Here is a 22747-nt window from a genome sequence, read left to right on the forward strand (position 1 = left end):
TGTCTATTCTTCCATATGAACTTTATAATCAACTTATCTAGCTCTGTCAAAACTCTGATATTGATTTACTTGGATTGCATTAAATTTATAAATTAATTTATAGAACACTGTCATCTCTATGAAACTGAGTCTCCTTCTCCAGTAACATAGGATGTCTTTCTCTTTGCTCAAGCCTACTTGTGTTTCTTTCAGGAGTGTCTTATGGCTTTCCTCATATAGGTTTCATATAACTATAATGACTCTTGAATGAGAGTTGTGAAGAATTCAGATTCCATCTTACAGATGAGAAAACTGAGGACCAGAATGACCAAGTGATTGATTGAGGTCACAGAGTTAGCACTAGGACTCAGGTCTCCTGGCTCTCATCATGGTGCTCTCCACCCTATAATTCTATGGATGCATCTAGGCAACTAGGAAAATGCTCTTTCATTGTCTGATTTGTGCTCATTCCTCCTGTTATTTTCTTGAACTTTCCAAAGCACTTTCCCATTTCACCAGCTTTGTCTCATACTGCTCTCTCCAGTGAACTCTTGCCAAGATGTCCTTGCCTCTCTGGCTTTTGTGTCTTTGTCTAGAACACTCCTCCCTCCCTTCAAACTCTGTCACCTAGTAACTCCCCTCATCCTTCATATTCCTACGTAAGAGTCACTCCCTCTTTTGGAAATCTTTTGTGCTACTTACCTATTGCTGCATAACAAGTTACCCAAAATTTAGTAACTGAAAACACAAACATTTATTATCTCACAATTTTTGTGTATCAGGAATCCAGGCATGGCTTAGCTGGATGCTTCTGCCTCAAGGTCTCTCATGAAGTTGCAGTCAGGCTATCGACAAAGTCTGAAATCTCATCTGGGAAAAGATTTGCTTCCAACCTCACTCACGTTGCTGATGGCAGGATTCAGTTCCTCATGGGCTATTGGATTGAGGGCTTCAGTTCCTCACTGACTGTTGGCCAGAGGTCTCTCTCTCTTCATTGCCATGAGGACCTCTCCATAGGGCATCTCACAATATGGCAGCTGACTTCCGTCAGAACAAGCAAGTGAGAGAAGACATCCACAACAGAAGCCACAGTCCTTTTGTTAACTAATCCTGGAAGTAACATTCCATCACTTTTAGTATATTCTATTTGTTAATTACTAGATACAGCTCACAGTCAAAGAAGGAAATTGCACAAGGGCATGAATACCATGAGGCAGAGAACATTGGGGCCTATTATGAACTAATTTGTGCCCCACCACCACCCAATTCACATGTTGAAGCTCTAAGTCTCAATGTGACTGCATTTGAAGATAAGGCCTATAAGGATGTGGGACCCAGAAACCAAATCAGCTGGCACCTTGATCTTGGACCTCCCAGCTTCCGGAACTGTTGTTTAAGCCACCCAGTCTGTGGTATTTTGTCATGGCAGCCTGAACCAAGACAGGAGCCATCTTAGAGACTGTCCATCTCACTGCCCCTGATCCTCCAGACCAGATCTGGGCTCCCTACTATATATCTTCTTTAGCATGCTAGAGGTCTCTTTCAGACAATTATCCCAGTAGTGATTAAACAGTTAGTTGTGTAATTCATGGTTTCATTTTAGAACCCCTGTCTCCTCAAGAATGAAATTCCATAAAAGAAGGAACCTTGTGAGTCTTATTTACTGCTAAACCTTGGGTCCAAGCATAATATTTTATACACAGCAGAAAAGATGTAATTTCTTTTTTTCTACTTAGTGATTTTTTTGTGGTAAAATATACATAGAATTTACCATCTTAACCATTTTTAAGTGTACAATTCAGTGGCATTAAGTAAGTTACAGTGTTGTACAACCATCACCACTGTTCACCTCCAGAACTTATCATCCCGAATAGAAACTCTATACCCATTAAACAATAACTTCCCATCACCCTCCTTCCAGCACCTGATAACCTCTATTCTAAAAAAAAAAAAGGTGTAATTTCTAATTGAAAGATTATAAGGTAACCTCAGCAGCCCCTGACGACTTGTTTGGCTGTTATTACTGCCTCACACCCAATCCAGGTAAAATCTATTTCAGGGATATTTTCAACTAGAAATGCAGCTTTCCCAAAGGCGTAGTCTTACTAGGGGTGACAAAAATCCTTTGGTTGTTGCAAATGTCAGGTTTATTGTATTCATATTTCTAAATGGATGTTTTTAGACTTTGACATAAATAGAAAGGGTTGGTTTACATTTAACGCCCCAGTTTAAAAAGAAAAAGTTAGCACAAGCACAAATCGGATTGCAGTGGGGTGGAGAATGAATCATAGCTTTATAAAAATAGGAGAGACTACTCTTATCCTGGCCAAGTATTTAAAAACTCAGTCATTGGTTAGCAGCAGTCCTTAACATTTTTATACCCTCCTCATTATAATTTCCTCACGTTGTAGAAGAAGCTAAGGGTCACTTTGAAGACATTTTTCACAACAGGCAATTTATAGAAGAGAAATCTGAATGGGGGCTACACATGAAAATATGCCTTGACTGCACTAAATAATCAGAGAAATGTACATCTAAACTATAGTGAATTACCATTTTATACACATCATATTGGCAAAACAAATTTAAAGTTGGGAAATGCCAAGCCAAATGATAATATAGACCAACAAGAACTCTCAGACACCACTAGTGGGAGAGGCAGCATAGCACTATGGCTGAAAGCATAGACTCTAGAGCCATTTTGCATGGTTTCAAGTCCTGGCTCTGCCTCTTTGGCTTAACTTGACTTTGGGCAAGTTAGTTAATGTCTTGGTGCCACCTGTATGATTGAAATGACAGTAATAATAGCCTCTACCTCAAGAGGACTAGAGTATTGATGAGTTAATCTAAGAAAAGCAGTTAGAAAAATGTCTGGCATGCAGTGCATGCTATGTAAGTATTTGCCAGGAACAGCAGCAGCAGTAGTAGCAGTGGTAGTAGGACTTGCTGTTGTTGTCATATAACCACATTGCAGAGCAATTTGGCTAGTGTAAAATTGAAGAAATGCATTGCATACAACCTAACAGTTTTATTCCTACTTCATATCCCAAAGAAACTCTTACAGGTGTACACAAGAGACATATACAAGAATTTACACTGTAGAGTTATAATAGGGAAAACTGGAAACAGCCAAAATATCCATCTGTAGGATAATAGTTTTTTTTAAAATCTGTGATATATTCACACAATAGAATACTATACAGCAGTGAAAATAAATAAATTAGAGTAGTGGTTTTCAAACTTTAACATACATTATAATCACCTGGAGATCTTATTAAAACACAGATTACCAGCCCTCACCTCCAGAGTTTCTGATTCAGGAGGTCAGTGGTGGGGCTTAAGAATTTCCATCGCCAAGTGATGCCGATGCTGTTGGTCCAGCACCACATTTATAAACCACTACAATGGAACCTTCATTGATCAACAGGGATAAATCTTAACAAATAATGTTGAGGGATAAAAGCAAGTTGCAGGAGAATACATACACTTTGGAATCATTTATATAAATCTTAAAAACGTATGCACACACATACACACTACATATACATATGTAGTAAAAATAAATACAAAGAAAATGCATAGTAATGTTAAAGCAATAACTTTAACTTTGGAATGATGTTTACCTTGTGATGCAAGGAGGATAAAGAATCGAGAAGCTTATATAAGGGGCTTCAGTTGTATTTGTGACATTTTATTTCTTAAACTAAGCAGTGGATATAGAATGTTTATTATAATATGCTTTATACATTTTAATTTAAAGTGAATTTCTTACAGACAATATATAGTTGTCTTGCTTTTTCTTATCCAATCTGATCATCTCTACCTTTTAATTGGAGTGTTTAGTCAATTTATATTTACTGTGAAATTACTGATATGGTAGGCTTTTATATTCACCATCTTGCTATTTGTTTTGTAATTGTGCCATTCACTCTTCATTCCCTTTTTCCTTCTTTTAACCTTCTTTTAGATAAATATATTTTATTATTCCATTTTGTCTCCTTTGTGGGCTTATTAGCTGTAACTGTTTTGTTGGAGTTTTTTGTGGCTGCTTTAGGGTTTATAGTATACATCTTTAACTACTAAAGTCTACTGTGAAATAAATTATAAGGCTTTCATGTATGTAAATATATAAGAGCCTTACAATGATATACTTCCATTTCCCCCCTCCTCGCCTTTATGTTATTGTTGTCATTCATTTCACTACTACATATATTATAAACCAAACTATACATTGTTATTATTTTTGCTATAAACAGTCATTAATCTTTTAAAGAGATTAAATATAAGAAAATATTCTTTCACATTTACCCACATATTTACCATTTCTGGTAGTTTTTGTTCCTTTATGTAGGTCCAGATTTCTACTGCATATCATTTCCCTTCTGCATGAAAGACTTCCTTTAACATTTCTTGTACTGCAAATCTGCTAGTGATGAGTTCTTTCAGTTTTTTTATGTGTCAAAAAAAAATCTTGATTTTGCCTTTGTTTCTTGAAAGACATTTTTGCTGGGTATAGAATTCTAAGTTGACAGGTTTTTTCTTTCAATGCTTTAAAGGTACTGCACCAGTCTTCTGACTTGCACTGTTTTCTATTAAAAAATCTATTGTCATTCTTTTTTGTTCCTTTGCATATAATGTGTCTTTTTTCTACTTTTAAGATTTCCTGATTATTGCTGGTTTTAATTGATTTGATTAAGGTATCCATTGATGTAGTTTGCTTCACATGTCTTGTGCTCAGAGTTTATTGAGCTTCCTGCATCTGTGGAATTACAGTTTTCATGAAATTTTGAAACTTCTCAACCAATATCTCTTAAACTATTTTTTATGCTAACCCACCCCTGTCTCTTCTTCAGGAGCTCCAATTACACATATATTAGGCCACTTGAAGTTGTTCCCCAGCTCAATGATGCTTTGTTCATTTTGTTCAGTCTCTTTCTCTGTTACATTTTTGATAGTTTCTATTGCTATGTCTTCAAGATTACTAATCTTTTCTCCTGCATTGTCTAATTTGTTTTTAATCTTATCCAGTGAATCTTTCATCTCACACATTTTTGCTTCCATATCTAGAAGCTGGAGTCTTTCTCTAATATCTTCTGTGTCTCTTCTTAATATGTTCAATCTTTCCTCTACCTCCTTGAAAGTATGGAATATAGTCTTAATAACTCTTTTATTATCTTTGTCTACTAATTTTATCACTTGTACCATTTCTGTGTCTGTTTCCACTGACTAACTTTTCTCTTCATTATGAGTCATATTTTCCTGCTTCTTTGAATGCCTTGTAATTTTTTATTTGATACCAAATATAGTGATTTTTACTTTGTTCAGTATTGTTTATTTTGGTATTTTTATAAATATTCCTAAACTCTGTTCTGGAATGCAGTTAAACTACTTGAAAACAATTTGTTCTCTCAAGACTTACGCTCAAGTTTTGTTACACAATATCAGAGCAATCTTTAATCTAGGGATAATTTTGTCCCACTACTGAGGCTACACTCTTCTAAGTACTTTACCCTATGTCCTGTGAATTATGGGATTTTTCACTCTGACTGGTGAGAATAATCCCACCCCTATGTACACTCCACAGATTGTTCCTTCTAATCCTAGTGTTTTTTCAGATTTTTATGTGTCAAAAAAAATCTTGATTTTGCCTTTGTTTCTTGAAAGACACTTTTGCTTTCAAAATTTTGCTTTCAAAATTCTGCATGGGTGGCTCCTCCTTGAGCCTTGGGGGAATCTGACATATCCAAGTAAGTAAGTTCTCTAAATTTAATGTCTCAGATCACGATCAGCTACTCAGGATTATACAAATCCCTGTGGCTCTAACCCAGGGCTATAATCAGATGTATCATGATGTCATGAAAAACTCAGATTTTTAGCTGTCCTTGGCAAAGAATTTCTCACTCTTACTCTGTATATGCAGTTTTGAGAAACTGGTATCTGACTAAAACTCATCTAAGGGGATTTACTATGTTCTTCCTCAGAAATATGCTCACAGCATGCTTAGAGTTCTACTTTTTTTAAATCTTCTATTTCTTCACATCTGGGAATAGCTCTAAAGTCTGCCTCCATTTCTATGGACCTCAGTTTCTGTTTACCTTATAAGCCATTAATAATTAGTTTAAATGGTACCCATTTGTAAGTGGTTAGTGTTGCTTAAATGTTACATTGCTTCTCTACCACAAAATAAACCCATTTTGTGAAATAACTTTGCTTTTCCTTAGCTAATGACTTATTCATCATATGACTGGAGGGTTAGTAGGAGACAAGGAACAGATCTGAAATTCTAAACTAAGTTAGGTCACTTTCTGCTTAATGAAAGCAACGGGACTCTGGAGGCACTCACATCACATGCCTTCACTCTACTCAGTTCTCTCTGGTGACCTAAATGGGAAGGAAATCCAAAAAAGAGGGGATATATGTATACGTATAGCTGATTCACTTTGTTGTACAGTAAAAACTAATACAACATTGTAAAGAACTATACTCCATTAAAAACTTTAAAAAAAGAAAAAGAAGAAATGCAGAGGGTTCACAGTATACTGAAGGCATACACAGCACTCAGATTTAGAACCTCTGAATTAGGTGCCGACTAGTCTTACAGATTTTTTTTTTTTTTTTTTTTTTTTTTTTGCAGTACGCAGGCCTCTCACCGTTGCAGCCCCTCCTGCTGCGGAGCACAGGCTCTGGACGTGCAGGCCCAGTGGCCATGGCCCATGGGCCCAGCCACCCTGCGGCATGTGGGATCCTCCCAGACCAGGGCACGAACCCATGTCCCCTGCATCGGCAGGCGGACTCTCAACCACTGCGCCACCAGGGAAGCCTGAGATGTGAACTTTTAAGATCTACTCTCTTAGCAACTTTCAAATATGCAGTACAGCATTATAAACTATAGTCACCATGTTGTACATTACATCCCCATGACTTACTTATTTTATAATGGAAGCTTGTACCTTTTGACCTACTTCACCCATTTCACCCACCTCCTGCCTTTGCAACCATCATTCTGTTCTCTGTATCTATGAGCTTGTTTTTTGTTTGCTTGTATAAATGAAATCATATGGTATTTGTTTTTCTCTGTCTGACTTATTTCACTTAGCATAATGCCCTCAAGGTCCATCCATGTTGTCACAAATGGATAAAATTTCATTATTTTTTATGGCTGAATAATATTCCATTATATATATAACATTTTCTTTATCCATTCATCCATTGATGGACACTTAGGTTGTTTCCATATTTTGGTTATTGTAAATAATGGTCCAATGAACTTGGGGGTATATATATCTTTTCGAGTTAGTGTTTTCATTTTCTTCAGATAAATACTCAGAAGTAGAATTTCTGGATCATATGGTAGTTCTATTTTTAATTTTTTTAGGAACCTCCATACTGTTTTCCATAGTGGTTGCACTAGTTTACATTCCCCCCAACAGTACACAAAATTCCCTTTTCTCCACATCTTCACCAACACTTATTTCTTGTCTTTTTGAGAATAGCCATTCTAAAAGATGTGAGGTGATATCTCATTATGGTCTTGATTTGCATTTCCCTGATGATTAGTGATGCTGAGCAACTTTTCATGTGCCCATTGGCCATCTGTATGTCTTCTTTGGAAAAATGTGTATCCAGGTCATCTGCCCATTTTAAAATTAGATTGATTTTTTTGCTTGTTTTTTGCCATTAAGTTGTATGAGTTCTTTATATATATTTGGATATTAACCCCTTATCAGATATATGTGTTGCAGATATTTTCTCCCATTTAGTAGGGTGCCTTTTCATTTTGTGTAGAAGAGTCTCTTACAATTCATATGACAAATTTTTTAATTATAAGATGAGGGGGAGTGGCATTAGATTGATTTTATTTAACTCTATACTTTATCACTTACTAGTTTAATGCTAACTAGCTGCAGAATCTTACTCAGTCATTTAACACATATGTGCCTCAATGTCCTCCTCTATAGAGTGGGGATAATCTCTCTCTCCTAGTGTTTTGATTTTAAGGCTATTTTTGTAGAATTTGTGGTGAATATTATCTAATACTTCCTATAGCACTATGAATATTGTAAAATTGTTTTCCACTTTACAGAGGAGTTTATATAAGCACAATTTGGGTTGCTTACACAAGATATCCAAGTTCAAGTTCATGGATGTTAAATCATAGATTTAAATTAAATCTACCTAGGGCTTCCCTGGTGGCACAGTGGTTGAGAGTCCGCCTGCCGATGCAGGGGACACGGGTTCGTGCCCTGGTCTGGGAAGATCCCACATGCCGCAGAGTGGCTGGGCCCGTGAGCCATGGCCACTGGGCCTGCGCGTCCAGAGCCTGTGCTCCGCAACGGGAGAGGCGACAACAGTGAGAGGGCCGCGTACTGAAAAAAAAAAAAAAAAAAAATTAAATCTACCTAAAACCAGCCACATACCCCTCCTGATATCCTAAAACTCCCTAGGATTTCCTATCCCCAACTCAAAACTCACTGCTTTCTGGCTTAGTCTTATTATTTTGCACCTGAAGTCAACCTTAAATTCCCAGATGAAAAAGTAAACTGAGAGCTATCTTAGTGCCTACATTTGGTTCCTTTTATAAGTCATTAACACACTCTGGGACTAATGATTAGCTATGGATGGCAGTTATTTTGGATTATAGCCGTTAATTAATTGTATGATTGAATTCTACCAAGGAAAAATTTCTTTATTAAAGTCCCCAATTTAATCAAATAAAATCTGCCTTTATTTTCCATCAGCCATAGCAAGAACAGTTCTGGAAATATTGATCTGTATTCTTTCCCACATGTGACTGTCCCTATAGTTAATATGGAACTTCCACATTTTCCTCCTCTAATTTTCAAGGTTTTGAATTTAGGATCAACTGTTAAACCTAAACTGAGCTGAAATATCTCGAAATATCTTCCATAGAATTTAAAATAAAACTGAACTTCTTACAATATCCTACAAGACAATATATGATCTTGTTCTTGCCTATCTTTCTTACCTCATATCTAATATTATTCCTAGTCACAGTGGCTTTTTTAAGTTCCTTGAACAGGATGAGCTTATTTATGTCTCAGGTCATTTCCCTTTGCTATTCACTCCACTTGAAACACTCGTCTCCCAGCTTTCCACCTGGATTGTTTCTCCCTCACCTTTCAGATCTCAACCCACCTTTTCAGAGAGCACTTACCTGATCATGCTACTTAAAGCAGCCTCTCCTTTCTCCAAATAGTCACTCTCCATAACATCACCTGTTTAGCTCCTTCCTAGATAGCATTTGCCACTGACTGAAATTATTTTACTTATTTGTTTACTTGTTTATTTTGTCTATATCCTTTTACACAAACTAGTATGCTTTTGGCTGCAATTAATAGAAAACCCCAACTCACTTATTGGAAATTTATTATCTCACATAACTACAAGTCCAGCAATAGGGAAGTGTCTGGGCAAGGGAGAATGAGTAGTTTAAAAACTACATTCAAGAACCCCAATTCTTTCAATCTCTCTGTTCTACCATCCTTATTTTATTTATTTATTTATTTTTTTTTGCGGTACGCGGGCCCCTCACTGTTGTGGCCTCTCTCGTTGCGGAGCACAGGCTCCGGACGTGCAGGCTCAGCGGCCATGGCTCACGGGCCCAGCCGCTCAGCGGCATGTGGGATCTTCCCGGACCAGGGCACGAACCCGCATCCCCTGCATCGGCAGGCGGACTCTCAACCACCGCGCCACCAGGGAAGCCCCTACCATCCTTATTGTCTAGCTTCATTCTCCTCTGCCTTCCCTCATAGTTGCAAAACGGTTGTGGTCTTCCAGGTGTCTCATCCAGGCACAACAATGGCCAAAGGGAAAAGATGCTATTTCTTCCTGAATCTCTTCTAAAAATGCTAGGAAATCCTACCCCACAGTCCCCATTAGATTTCCTCTGATTTCTCATTAGTCGGTATTGGTCATTTGCATGGAGATGGTTTAGACCAATTACTCATAATGAAAAAGTTGTTCAAAAGTCAACCATCATAACCACATAAATGATCACTAGAGCTTCAGGATGGTGTCTGTCTTGTTCACGACTGTATTTCCAAAGCCTAGCATGGTACTTGGCATGCAATAAGTGCTCAGTTGAGTCCATTTAAAGAAAGAGGAGAGAAAACTGACATTTGTTGAGTGCCTACTAAGTGCCAGACACACATGATCTTCATTATAATTTACTTCTCTCAACAATTGTATAAAGAGTATTATTTCCCTTTTACACGAAAGAAACTAATGCCTAAGAGATTAAGAAATTTGACCAAGATCACAAATCTGGTGAATCACAGGACTAGGATTTGAAACTATCGGTGTCTGGATCTAAAGACCATGCATTTCCCACTAGAAGCTAATTAACAAAATGCATTCTTTCCCTCTCAGACACAACTGCAAAAATCTGTGTAGATTCCATGTGAAGAACAGCTAAAGAAAATCTGGTTACGTTCATGCTCAGCCTATAATAGTTATCAGGAAACCAGCAACAGTCTTTCACTGATATTCCTGAAATTGTATCCCCCACCCTATCACTTGTTTGTTTTCTAAACATATAGTGAAAATTAGGGTGCTGTGTGCTATGGGAAAATCAGGCAAAGGACAAACTGATAAAGACTTTTTTTTTCCTCAGTAATACTAAAGTGAGTTCAGAGAAGTGTTTGGTGAAGTGTCTCTTGTAGAATACTAAGTGAAAGGGAAGCTGACATAGCCTTAAAAGCCTGAGTAAAACCCTGGTGTCTTGGAAGCTAAACTGGGAAATCTGGAGCCTATTAGATATATGGGGCCTAACAGATGTATGTCGACTGCATGTACGCATGTGTCAATCATTCAATCCACAATAAGGGAAAGGATTGTGCCAACAGGAAACGCGCCAGCTACAAATAAATCAAAATTCCTGGCTTTCTGTGACTCCTCCCATCTTTCTATTGGCTTCTGATGGGGAGAAGAAAGAAGTCTTCAGTATTTAAATACTGCCAGTTCAGCGGTGAACTAGCACAGTGGTCACCGTCAGGATACAAGGAACTGGTAACGAGGACTGGCAGTCTTTGAAGGGACCTAAGCCCCCAACAAAGGGCGCATCTACTTCCTTATCCGCGCCGGAACCTCTTGGCAGAGTACGTGGGTTCCAGAGGGAACGATTTAGAAACAGGACTACTTCCTGCTGCTGAAGTGGGGCGGGGGGTGTGGAGGAAATAAGCTCTAGGAGCGGCATCCTCCTTGCGCTACCCGAGGCAGAGAAGAGGCCAGAGAGGAGGCGGCGGGCGGAGGAGGTAGAGGAGCCTACTGCAGAGAAGAAAGTGTCGGAGCCGGTAGGTTAGCAGCCTTAGAGCAGGGGACAGTGGACAGCACCCAGGACTCGCTTTGCAAATCTGTGGTCCCAAGTTGCCGAGCTGCCCATTGGGTAGGGGCCGTGCGTCTCCCGCCGCCTGTCAGTCGGCAACAGGAAGGGACTGTTGGGGTACTGGGACTGGGCCTTGCGGGGCACCAGACTGCGCTCGAGCTGGCTGACAGCCCTACCCCGGAGCCAGGGGAGGCGCTGGGCCGTTCTGCCTGAGGGCGTGGGATTCCGCACCCTGGACAACTTCCCTAGACAGGGGTTGGAATTTGCGGGGAAGGAAGTGGATATCGTGAGTCCCACTTAACCCTCGGGACCTAGCGAAATCTTGCCAAGTGGGTGGTGGACATTGTTTCGGGAATTGAGGGAAGGGCTTGTAAAGAGAATGTTAGTCTGGAGCCATAGTTTCTCTACCCTGTTCTATCTGCCCGGGCTATCGAAAGTGGAGTTGTTTGTTTTTAAAGGCAAGTGACTGCTCCTACTCCTGTCCCTTCGGGACAACTTAACAGCTTTCAGATCCGTTGTTAAACCAGCGTGTTCCCTATCTGATCTATCATGTTAGTACTGCTATGGGTATCTGGTGAATACTCTGTAGATATACTTGATAGCTCAAAGTTAAATGTCTCCAAAGCACTTTTTGAAGAGAGACAAGACTAACCTAGCAGTCGGGACTATTTAGCGCACTTACCCTCACATTCACATAGAATCTTTTTAGCATTCAGAGTAAAGATGGTCATTTTAAAGGTACTAGGTAAGGGTTATGATTGTGCATCTGCAAAAGGCCTGTCGTATAATAGGATATAAAGTTCTTTATCACTGAACGAAATTATTGTATAGAGATTGTTATCGGAAAGATCAGAAATAGTTTTTAAGTACTGCTTTTCTATTGTCTTAGGTTCGGCTTTAGAGTGTGGTGAAGGGTACTTTTCATGTTGCATGGAAGGAAAGCCAATGCGCAGGTAGGCATTTAGGAAGAAAACCTTCGGTTTCACTAAATGCAATTCACATAATAATCCAGGGCTTCATTTAAAAAAATTTTAAACGTTTTCAAATCTTACCAAATTCTGCTTGTAACTAATGATTCTTGTTCTAAAATAAATCAAAAGTAGTATCAGGAATTAATAGCTTTTTAAATAGAGTAAGATATAAAACTTAAATTTCTAAAGAGTGCTGTGAGTTTTATGTAGTTAACACTTCAGTTTTCCTTTTTGCATGGTAATTTTTTGTGGTAATCACTAAGTGTACTGTGATACTGTATGGGTTTATTATAGTCTTCACCATAGAATGTAGAGGATTCTGTTGCCATATAAGACTAATGATTGCTTATAATACACTGTACTGAATGTCTAATTATGGTTTTGATTATTTCATTGATGTTCATTAATACATTTGTTCTGTTAATTAAAATAGCTGCATTGCAGGGAAGTTTGATTGAGGACTAAAAAAGTTATTGGACATAACTTAGTCCATAGAAAAATAGAACAGTATGTGGGAAAACATAGACAATTCTCCTAACCCTAGAATTTTAGTAATGCTTTTTCTCAATCTGTTCCAACAAATAGGACTCAAATCCTTATTGAAAATCAGCCCACTTTTATTTCTTCATTTGTAAAACTCATTTTACATTTATTGAACTGTATTTAATCATTTTTGTTTAACATCAAAGGTAAATAGCTCCGGTAGACCCTTTTAAGAGAAGAAGCATTTTGTGATGGGGGTATGACTTAGAACCAGGAGCAAGAACCAGAATATAAATGTTTCTTCCAAATCAGTTATTGATTTTTTTGATTACCCTTGACCTGTTCACCTTCTTTGTGCCCCAGTTTACTTCTGTAATGTATCTGACCAGAATATTCGGAATTAATGAATGCTTGCAAGTGCTTTGATATCGCCAGATGAAAAGATGTTATGGATATAACAAATACCATTATCTTATTTGTGTCTGACTTTAAAGTAGGAATAATATTTGACTGAAAGTACATGAAGAAATTAACAACACATATATTAAATGCTTCATCACTTCAACTTCTAACATGATTGAAAGAACCACTGATTGCTTCTCATCCTCAGCTGCCATAAATGTCATATCTTATGTAATTGTTTAATATGAGCTTATTATTTTTTAAAAAGAGAAGGCACAGCATGAGAATGTTTTTGGTTTATCAGTAATTTCTGTATAAAATATTTGCTTAATCACTCATACCTACCATATTTTTTTCTTGCTTTTTTATATAATATTGCCAGTTGTTTAAACATATTGGAGAATCCTGATGCCATTAATTGTTAAGTTACAGTTCTTTTTTCATCACCATCACTTGGCCAGAGCCTGGCCTACCACTGCTCTCTGGTTTTACTTTTACCTGCTACCTATGTTAAGTCATGGTCACACTTCCCTACCCTTTCCTTATTGGGCTGTCATTCTTGCTGCTGCAACCCAGGAAGCAGTCTCTGGAAAGTAATGTTGGGTTTATACTTACCAGCTATTGGAGAAGCTTTAAATGAGAAATAACTGTTTATATTGAGATTATTTGAATACATGTTTGTTCTCACTACTAGAGTGTGAGCTCTTTGGGCCTCGCGCTGTTGTGGCCTCTCCCGTTGCGGAGCACAGGCTCTGGACGCGCAGGCTCAACGGCCATGGCTCACGGGCCCAGCCGCTCCGTGGCATGTGGGATCTTCCCGGACCGGGGCACGAACCCGTGTCCCCTGCATCGGCAGGCGGGCTCTCAACCACTGCGCCACCAGGAAAGCCCTAGAGTGTGAGCTCTTTGAGTGTCATATGTCTTCTGTATCTTTGTATCCCTGGCACCTAATGATCACTGAATAATTGTTTGAATGACTGAACAGCTGAACAGTATCTACAGACTTTTCCCATGAGGGGGGAAAAAACTATGAACAAGAAAAGATTGAAAATTGCTGTTAGGGTATTCCAATGTTTAATCATAAAGTTTTATGAAACTGATTGGCATTTTATTAGTAAAGAAATTAGTAAAAAAAATTGGCATTTTCATTGCATTCATTTATTTAACTACCTATTACGGGTAAATGCTACAAAATTTAAAAGATAAGATATTCAATGAAAAGTAAGTCTCCCAATGCTGACCCTAGCTCCCAATTTTCTTCTCCAGAGGAACCACTTGAAAGCAGTTTCTTACGCATTTTTCAGTATTGTAATGCATATACAAGCATATCTAGAATATCTCCCCTTTTTAAAAAACACTAATGTTCATACATCATGTACAGTCTTCTGTATCTTTCTTTTTTCACTTCACACATTATCTTGTAGATATGACAAATACATAGACCCACCTTATTCTTTTTAATAGTTAAATAGTATTTTATTATCTGTAGGTACCATACTTAACCAGTCCCTTTGAGAGACATTTATTTCAAACGGTTTGCTGTTACAACAAGTTCTGCAGTGAATATCCTTGTATGTGGTTTTTGCCCAGTTGTGTAAGTATAGGATAAATTCTTAGATGTAAAATTGCCCAAAGAGTATGTGCATTTTAAGATTTTGGTTAATATTAACATATTCCTCTCCTTAGAGATTATACCAGTCTGAAGTCTCACCAACAGTGTGCCCGTCTCCCAAGATACTATTTTTTAATCATTGATTTAATTTAGAGATACTAAAACATTTTGCAATGTAATCTTCCATCTTTTCTTAAATATACAAATAGGAAACCGAGCCTGATTTTATTAGGAATTGGTTTATTCACTCACCAAACATTTATACAGTACTTGTTCTATGCCTGTTTACTGTACATATATAGATGAAGTGATGGAAAGACATGTAAACAGGTACCATGATACAACATGAACAGGACTTTTTTTTTTTTTTTTTTTGGCTGTGTTGGGTCTTTGTTGCTGCACATGGGCTTTCTCTAGTTGCGGCAAGCGGGGGCTACTCTTCATTGTGGTGCGCGGGCTTCTTATTGCGGTGGCTTCTCTTGTTGCGGAGCACAGGCTCCAGGCGAGTGGGCTTCAGTAGTTGTGGTGCACGGGCTCAGTAGTTGTGGTGCACGGGCTCTAGAGCACAGGCTCACTAGTGTGGCACACAGGCTTAGTTGCTCCGCAGCATGCGGGATCTTCCCAGACCAGGAGATCGAAACTGTGTCCCCTGCATTGGCAGGTGGATTCTTAACCACTGCGCCACCAGGGACGTCCCATGAACAGCATTTTAATAGAGATGTAAACCTGTGCTCTGTGGAGATGAGGAAAGCTCACCTTCACAGAGGTGGTGATATTTGAGCTGGATCTTTTAGAAAGGATAAGAATTTGCTTTAAAGAATGTACTTTAAAGGATAAGAATTAAAGAAGGGAGATAATAAAGACACCATAAACAGAAGGAACAGCTGTGCCAAAAACAAAAACGAAAACACAAAAAGACACCAAGACCTGGAAGTGTATAACATGTATGGAATGGTAAGTATATCTGGAGTGTAGAGTATATGAGGGAGGAAGAAGGGGAAACAAGGGGGAAAAATCATGGAAAATGAGGCTATAACCATGGGAAAGAGTTCAACTTTACCCTTTAGGTATTTAAGAGCCAATGGATGTTGTTATACAAATCAGATTTGGTTTTGGGGCTGATATTTAAGAAGATAGGATGTAGACCAGAAAGAGGGAAAAAATAATGCCAAAAAATACTAATTTAAAGGAACTGTAGTAGTTTAGATGAAAGCTGATGAGGCCCTGAAGTAGATCTATGGCAGTGGGGATTGAGAGAAGAGGATGGAATTAAGAGTTTGTTTAATAGTAAAATCAAAAGGATTTGGTGAATATAGAGTGAGGAAAAGGTAACGATATAAATGACTCCAAATATCTTAGCTTGGGAAACTAGGTGCTGCCATAATGAGATCAAAAATGCAGGAAGAGGGGCTTCCCTGGTGGCGCAGTGGTTGAGGGTCCGCCTGCCGATGCAGGGGACACGGGTTCGTGCCCCGGTCCAGGAAGATCCCACATGCCGCAGAGCAGCTGGGCCCGTGAGCCATGGCCGCTGAGCCTGCGCGTCCAGAGCCTGTGCTCCGCAATGGGAGAGGCCACAGCAGTGAGAGGCCCGCGTACCACAAAAAAACAAACAAACAAACAAAAAAACAGGAAGAGGAACAGGTTTTACTAAGCCAAGAATAGATTCTCTTTTGTATTCTTTAAGATTATTATGTCTAGGAAACAGCCAGGTAGAGATAGCCAGCATGTAATTGGAATATGGATCTGGGGCAGAAGAACGGTTTGGGCTGGAGAGAAAAAAAAATTGTGAGTCATCAGTATGCAGAAGATTCTTGAAGTTGTTGTAGGTGTGACTGAGGGTAGAACAGAAAAGGAAGATGCCAAAAGCAAAATCCTAGGGAGTACCAGTGGTGTTTAAGGTGGGGCCTAAGATGAAAACCCACTGAAGATTCATAAATGGGTAAGAAGCTTTAGGTTCTTTGGGTATTGTTTTATTTAATTGTATCTAGAGATTTTATTGATAACGTTCACTCACGGTGAAGATCACAGATGAGCTCCTTGAGTTCAACATCAAAAAACAAATCCCATTCAGATCTCTTGTCTTTAGAATTTCCAGTTTATTCTAGTTAGTCTAAAATGTATGCTTTAAAATAGTAGTATAAGGGGACTTCCCTAGTGGCGCAGTGGTTCAGGATCCACGTGCCAATGCAGGGGACACGGGTTCGATCCCTGGTCTGGGAAGATCTCACATGCCGCGGAGCAGCTAAGCCTGTGTGCCACGACTACTGAGCCTGCATGCTTCAACTACTGAAGCCCGTGTGCCTAGAGCCCGTGCTCTGCAACAAGAGAAGCCACCGCAATGGGAAGCCCACACACCGCAACGAAGAGTAGCTCCCGCTCGCCGCAACTAGAGAAAGCCCGTGCGCAGCAACGAAGACCCAACTCAGCCAAAAAATAAATTAATTAATTTTAAAAAATAGTAATATAAGATACACCTGCTTGATTTGGCTCTTTCTTGGTGTGCCATGCCAAGTTGGCTTACTCAACACCTCTCCTTTCTTTCCTCCTTCTACTATATAGACACAAGAAAAAAATATTATACTTGATATGTTTAATATTCTTTGCATTTGGGGTTGGCTATGTAACACAGTGCTGCCAATGAAATGTCAGTGGAAGTTGCTGAGAGGTATCCTAGGAAGACTTGCTTTCTTGACATAAAGGGAGACCAGCTTGTTTGCATGGCCAATTGCCCTTTCTCCATCTTACCTTGATTGCTGGGCCAAGGCACCCAATGCTGACCCTCATTTCATCCAATAAACAGTGATGCCTTAAGGCTGAAGTATTCATGACCTACTTTCAGATTAAGGAATTAACTGCCTGGCTTTCTGGTGTGGTAGGGAATGTACTGCCTAGTGGATGCTCTTCTAATAAGCCTCACTGGCACCTTGAGATGTTATTTCTGTTTTAAGGATTTGTATGCTCATATCTCTAGCTCTCCCTATTTGTGTGTGCTTAGGACTTTAAGTGAGGGTCAACTCAGCTGAATCTTTTAAGAGCAGGCTGTTAATTTCCAAATTAAAACAAATGTTTGAAGCATAAAGGGAGAGATGCTCATTTGGTAGATAAGGAGCACAATTCCAAGCTAAGGAAAGATTCTGCAGGTCTTTGGACTAAGAGATAAAACTTGATTTTAAATGCTTTAGAAGGCTATGTTTTTCTAAACTTTTTATTGTGCTTGATTTCAAATTATCATAGCCACTTATAGAACATGACTCTTTCCTCAATTAAGACTATTACTTTTCAAGTAGATCTGAGGAACGAGTGCCATGATAGCTATGAAATTTAAGTTGACTCAAATATTTTGGGTATGTGGAAATGCTGTTATTAAATGTACTTAGGGAGGTACTAAAGTTGTAGCATTCCTTTAGTAAACATGAAGAATATTTAAGATATTGTATTTGTTCTTTGGTTTATGTTTCCTACATGCACATGACTTGATTGTTCTATCATTTGAGATATCAGTATTCATGGGAATGACCCATCCATTTATCTAGCCTGCATTTCCTTGACCTCCTAAATTCTTGGGACTTTTACCTTCACTCACTTCAAAAATTCATTCCTACTATCACTCAGAAAATCTCTCTCTGAAATCGTTTTAAGTCCTAATAACTTGTTTTCTGACCATAACCTCTTGAATGCCCATTCCAGCTGTTCTTTGACCTAATCATAATCAACACACTTTTGTCTCTTGTGTTTTTACACAGTTTACTCCTGCAACCACTTTAACCATTTTCTAGCCACCACTCACTGAACTCCCGAGTTTGTCCATGGCATTTACCTATTCTAGATTAAGGCAGGCATTTATATTCTGTAATTTGGGCTGTTGATTACTGCTGGATAAAACCAGCCACAGGGAATTCATGCTACTGTATTCAGAGTCTTTAATATCATTTGGGCCAACAGTGTCATCCAACAGTATTTCTATGAGTCCCTAATCAATGCTTACTCATTCCCCACAGTAGCTATTTCACATCCTTACCCATTCTTCTCATAATCCTCTTAACACTCCTTTCAGTGGCAGCAAGTGACCTGCTCCCCCAACTCCCAGCTTCACAGAAAAAAGAGGCCATCAGGTATGAACTTCCTCAAGCTCCTGACACCTCCTTACCCAAAAATAAATGTATCTGTTTCCACACTATGTTTCCTCCCACTCCCTTACTCTGACCTCTTATGGTGAGCCCTCTTCCTTTTGTCTAAGATCCATTCTTCTGTATTTTGTTTCTAAATACTCCCACTTTTCAAGAATTTTGCTCCATCATTTATTCTCTCCCTCTTTACATATATTTTAAAACTCCCTCCTTCTCATTCTTTGCATCAATATATAATCATTTTCCAGTTATTACTCTCTTTAAACAGACATAGTAGTTTATGTCTCTTTCCACAGCCAAGCTCCCTTCTAGAAATACTGCATACTCACTCTCTCTCTCTTCACCTTCATTGACCACTGCCATTGAATACCTCAGGTTTTTACTGAAAGTTTAGGGATAATGAAGGAGGCCATAAAGGTTTGGCCATTCATTATTTTCTCACTGGCTGTTTCTCTCCTTAAATCACAACCTGCCACCAGTTTTAATCAGTCTCTGTTTCTTTTCTTTTCTAATTCTCTTTCTCCCCCTAAAACTTTCTCCCTTTGAAATTACTGTTACTTTATTATACTGAGTAGTTTAGTTCTCTTTGTTACAATCTTGCTACCTCTAGAACAGAGGTTAAAAAACAAAATCCTCATATATCTTATAGGTAGTTCATATAAGTGCATGGCATAGTTTCACATAAGAGAGAGTGGTGGGGTCTGTGGTGAACTAAGATTCCAAGCCCTCCTAATGATATTCAAATTCAATTTAAATTTCAAAACAAACCAAAAAATACTGCAGACGAAGTACATCTAATGGTCTTTATCATCCCAAGGGGCCCTCACCTTGCATTTTATAATTAAAAGGCCCAAATAGATGTTTCTTAAAAGCACCATCTGTCTCTGAAATAAACATTGCCCTTTCCCACAGAATGTGAAAGAATAATTGAAAAAATTTTAATAGCAGCTTTTTCCACCCAATTATATGTAGAAATTCAAATGTAATTAGGGTTTTTTTTGTTTTTGTTTTTTGGCTATGTTGGGTCTTCATTGTGGCATGCTGGCTTCTCTCTAGTTGTGGCATGCAGGTTTTCTCTCTACTTGTGGTGTGCATGCTCCAGGGCATGTGGACTCTGTAGGTTGCAGCCCCCGGGCTCTCTTGTTGAGGCGTGAGAGCTCAGTAGTTGTGGCACGCAGGCTTAGTTGCGCCGCGGCATGTGGAATCTTTTTTCCCCGACCAGGGATGGAACCCGGGTCCTCTGCATTGGAAGGCAGATTCTTTACCACTGGACCACCAGGGAAGTCTCTACAGTTTCTTAAAATGATTTCATACATAATGTCTGATTTTTTAGATTTATTGACATTTTGGTAAATCTGAATCCTTCTTGTTTTATTTCATTTTGTATGTTTGACAAGACTTCGCTCTTACTTTTTTTCTTTCCTTTATAGCTACATTTTGAATCATTACTTTCTCCATGTTGTTATTTCCTTTCAACTTAGGTCAACATAGTCTCTTTGTAAAAACCAACAGTTTCCGCTAATAAAGAAATTTTATTTATTAGTCAAATTTATTAGCCAGTTATTAGTCAAACTTTAATTTGTGTTAAAATAACCTGCTTTCTAAATGCAGACTCTGGAACTACACCTCCAGAATATTGATTCTCTAACCTCCTTTAAGAATGTGTGCTTTTACCAAGCACCCCCGCATAGCTGGTGTTAGAGAAACAGTATTTTAAAACTTAATGTAACAGCCTAACAGGAATTGGGCAATCAGCCATGAAGAAAGAGTATCTAGTCTTCTAACAACATTTTTACTTCATTTGAAAGAAAAGGCACAAATTCAAACCATACTTCTAAATCTATCAGTACCATATTCAGAAAATCTGATAATAATGGAGCAAGAACCTCTATATACAGGAGTAGTTGGCCAGTCAAAGCAAGGGCAATTTTCTGTATTAAAGTTGGTTAGTAAATTTAGAACATGTGGCTAATTTTCACTTTTTTTTTTTTTTTATGGTGGTACGCGGGCCTCTCACTGTTGTGGCCTCTCCCGTTGCAGAGCACAGGCTCCGGACGCGCAGGCTCAGCGGCCATGGCTCACGGGCCTAGCCGCTCCGCGGCATGTGGGATCTTCCCGGACCGGGGCACGAACCCAGGTCCCCTGCATCGGCAGGCAGACTATCAACCACTGTGCCACCAGGGAAGCCCTGTTTCACATTTTAACTACTGTGTTTTTGGTATCAGAAAGTTTGGGGCTGAAAGTAACAAAGTTTCTTGACTCAAACTGGCTTAATCGATATGGACATCTTTTATTTACATAACGAGAAGGTCGTAGGTAGTATGAGCTCCAGGGCTGGTCGATGCACGGCCTAATAGTACCTTCTTGGACCCAAGTTCTCTCTGCGTCTCCAGTGTAGCCTCTTCACTATCAGCTTCATCCTGACCTAAAATTGCAAGAGAATTTGGCATTCATCCTTAAAGCTGGGGACATGGTCAGCTTCCCCTGAAGTACATGGCTGGTAGAACGAAATAAGATTTTGTTAAGGTTTGAGAGAGTTGATGGTAAAATATGCCATTAATAGACTTTATCTTGAAGTTATGTTTTTCATAAGCACTTAATGAATACAAAATCTGCTAAACTGATTGGCAGATTTTATACCCTTTTGGTTTTAGAAAGACTGATTCTTTCCTAGAGTTGGCAGTCCTTCCCCCCCCTTTTTTAACATCTTTATTGGAGTATAATTGCTTTACAATGGTGTGTTAGTTTCTGCTTTATAACAAAGTGAATCAGCTATACATATACATATATCCCCATATCTCCTCCCTCTTGGTGCTGGGAAAACTGGACAGCTAAATGTAAAAGAATGAAATTAGAACACTCCCTAACACCATACACAAAAGTAAACTCCAAATGGATTAAAGACCTAAATGTAAGGCCAGACACTATAAAACTCTTAGAGGAAAGCAGAGAAAGAACACTCTATGACATAAATCACAGCAAGATCCTTTTTGACTCACCTCCTAGAGAAATGGAAATAAAAACAAAAATAAACAAATTGGACCTAATGAAACTTAAAAGCTTTTGCACAGCAAAGGAAAACATAAACAGGATGAAAAGACAACCCTCAGAATGGGAGAAAATATTTGCAAATGAAGCAATTGGCAGTCCTTTTGTGGGAGAAGGCAAAAGCTCTATTTGGTCTCCTTAGTTTGTTAACTGTGGATAGAGTCCAGAATAATCCTTCCACTTAGCTCCTTCAGCCTTAAAACATATGTAAATTAGTCTTGAAAATTAAGTTAATAAAAATGTTATTTGAGTTCAATTTCTTTATATATTATATATATATATATATATATATATTTGTAATGTCATTAGTTCACTATTGGGATAGAAAAGCAAATAATTTGAGATCCTCTGGTTTCTCCAGATGAATTTTCACTTGGACAATCAGGCTTGCTCCCCCAAGCCTTTAATTAAAAGCTTTCCTAATCAAAAAAACAAAAAACAAAAACAAGAAAGCAAATGAACTTATTTACAAAATAGAAATTGACTCACAAACATAGAAAACAAACTTACAGTTACCAAAGCAGATAGTGGGGGGGGGCGGTATAAATTAGGAGTTTAAGATTAACATATACACAGTATAAAATAGATGAACAATAAGGACATACTGTATAGCAGAGGGAAATATATTCAATATCTTGTAATAACCTATAATGGGAAATAATCTGAAAAAGAACATATATATATATGTATACATATATGTATGTATAACTGAATTACTTTGCTCTGCACCTGAAACTAACAACATTGTAAATTAACCATACTTCAATTTTTAAAAAGTGGT

At 38.5% G+C, this 22747-nt stretch overlaps 1 protein-coding gene across 2 annotated transcripts in view; it reads left to right on the forward strand.

Moving 5' to 3' along the window:
• The first annotated feature begins 11164 nt into the window (after nucleotides 1-11164).
• KLHL20 (kelch like family member 20) overlaps nucleotides 11165-22747 on the forward strand; it is a 77479-nt gene continuing 65896 nt past the window's right edge. The window contains exons 1-2 of one of the 2 annotated variants that reach the window (XM_081254576.1): nucleotides 11165-11291; nucleotides 12213-12276. In XM_081254576.1, coding sequence (XP_081110702.1) covers nucleotides 12254-12276 — 23 coding nt within the window. In that variant the 5' untranslated portion in view covers nucleotides 11165-11291; nucleotides 12213-12253. The remainder of the gene's footprint in view (nucleotides 11292-12212; nucleotides 12277-22747) is intronic. The other variant, XM_081254577.1, reaches the window with a different exon arrangement.

Source organism: Mesoplodon bidens (genome assembly GCF_964165515.1).
Source record: "Mesoplodon bidens genome assembly, chromosome: 2".
Classification (NCBI taxonomy): domain Eukaryota; kingdom Metazoa; phylum Chordata; class Mammalia; order Artiodactyla; family Ziphiidae; genus Mesoplodon; species Mesoplodon bidens.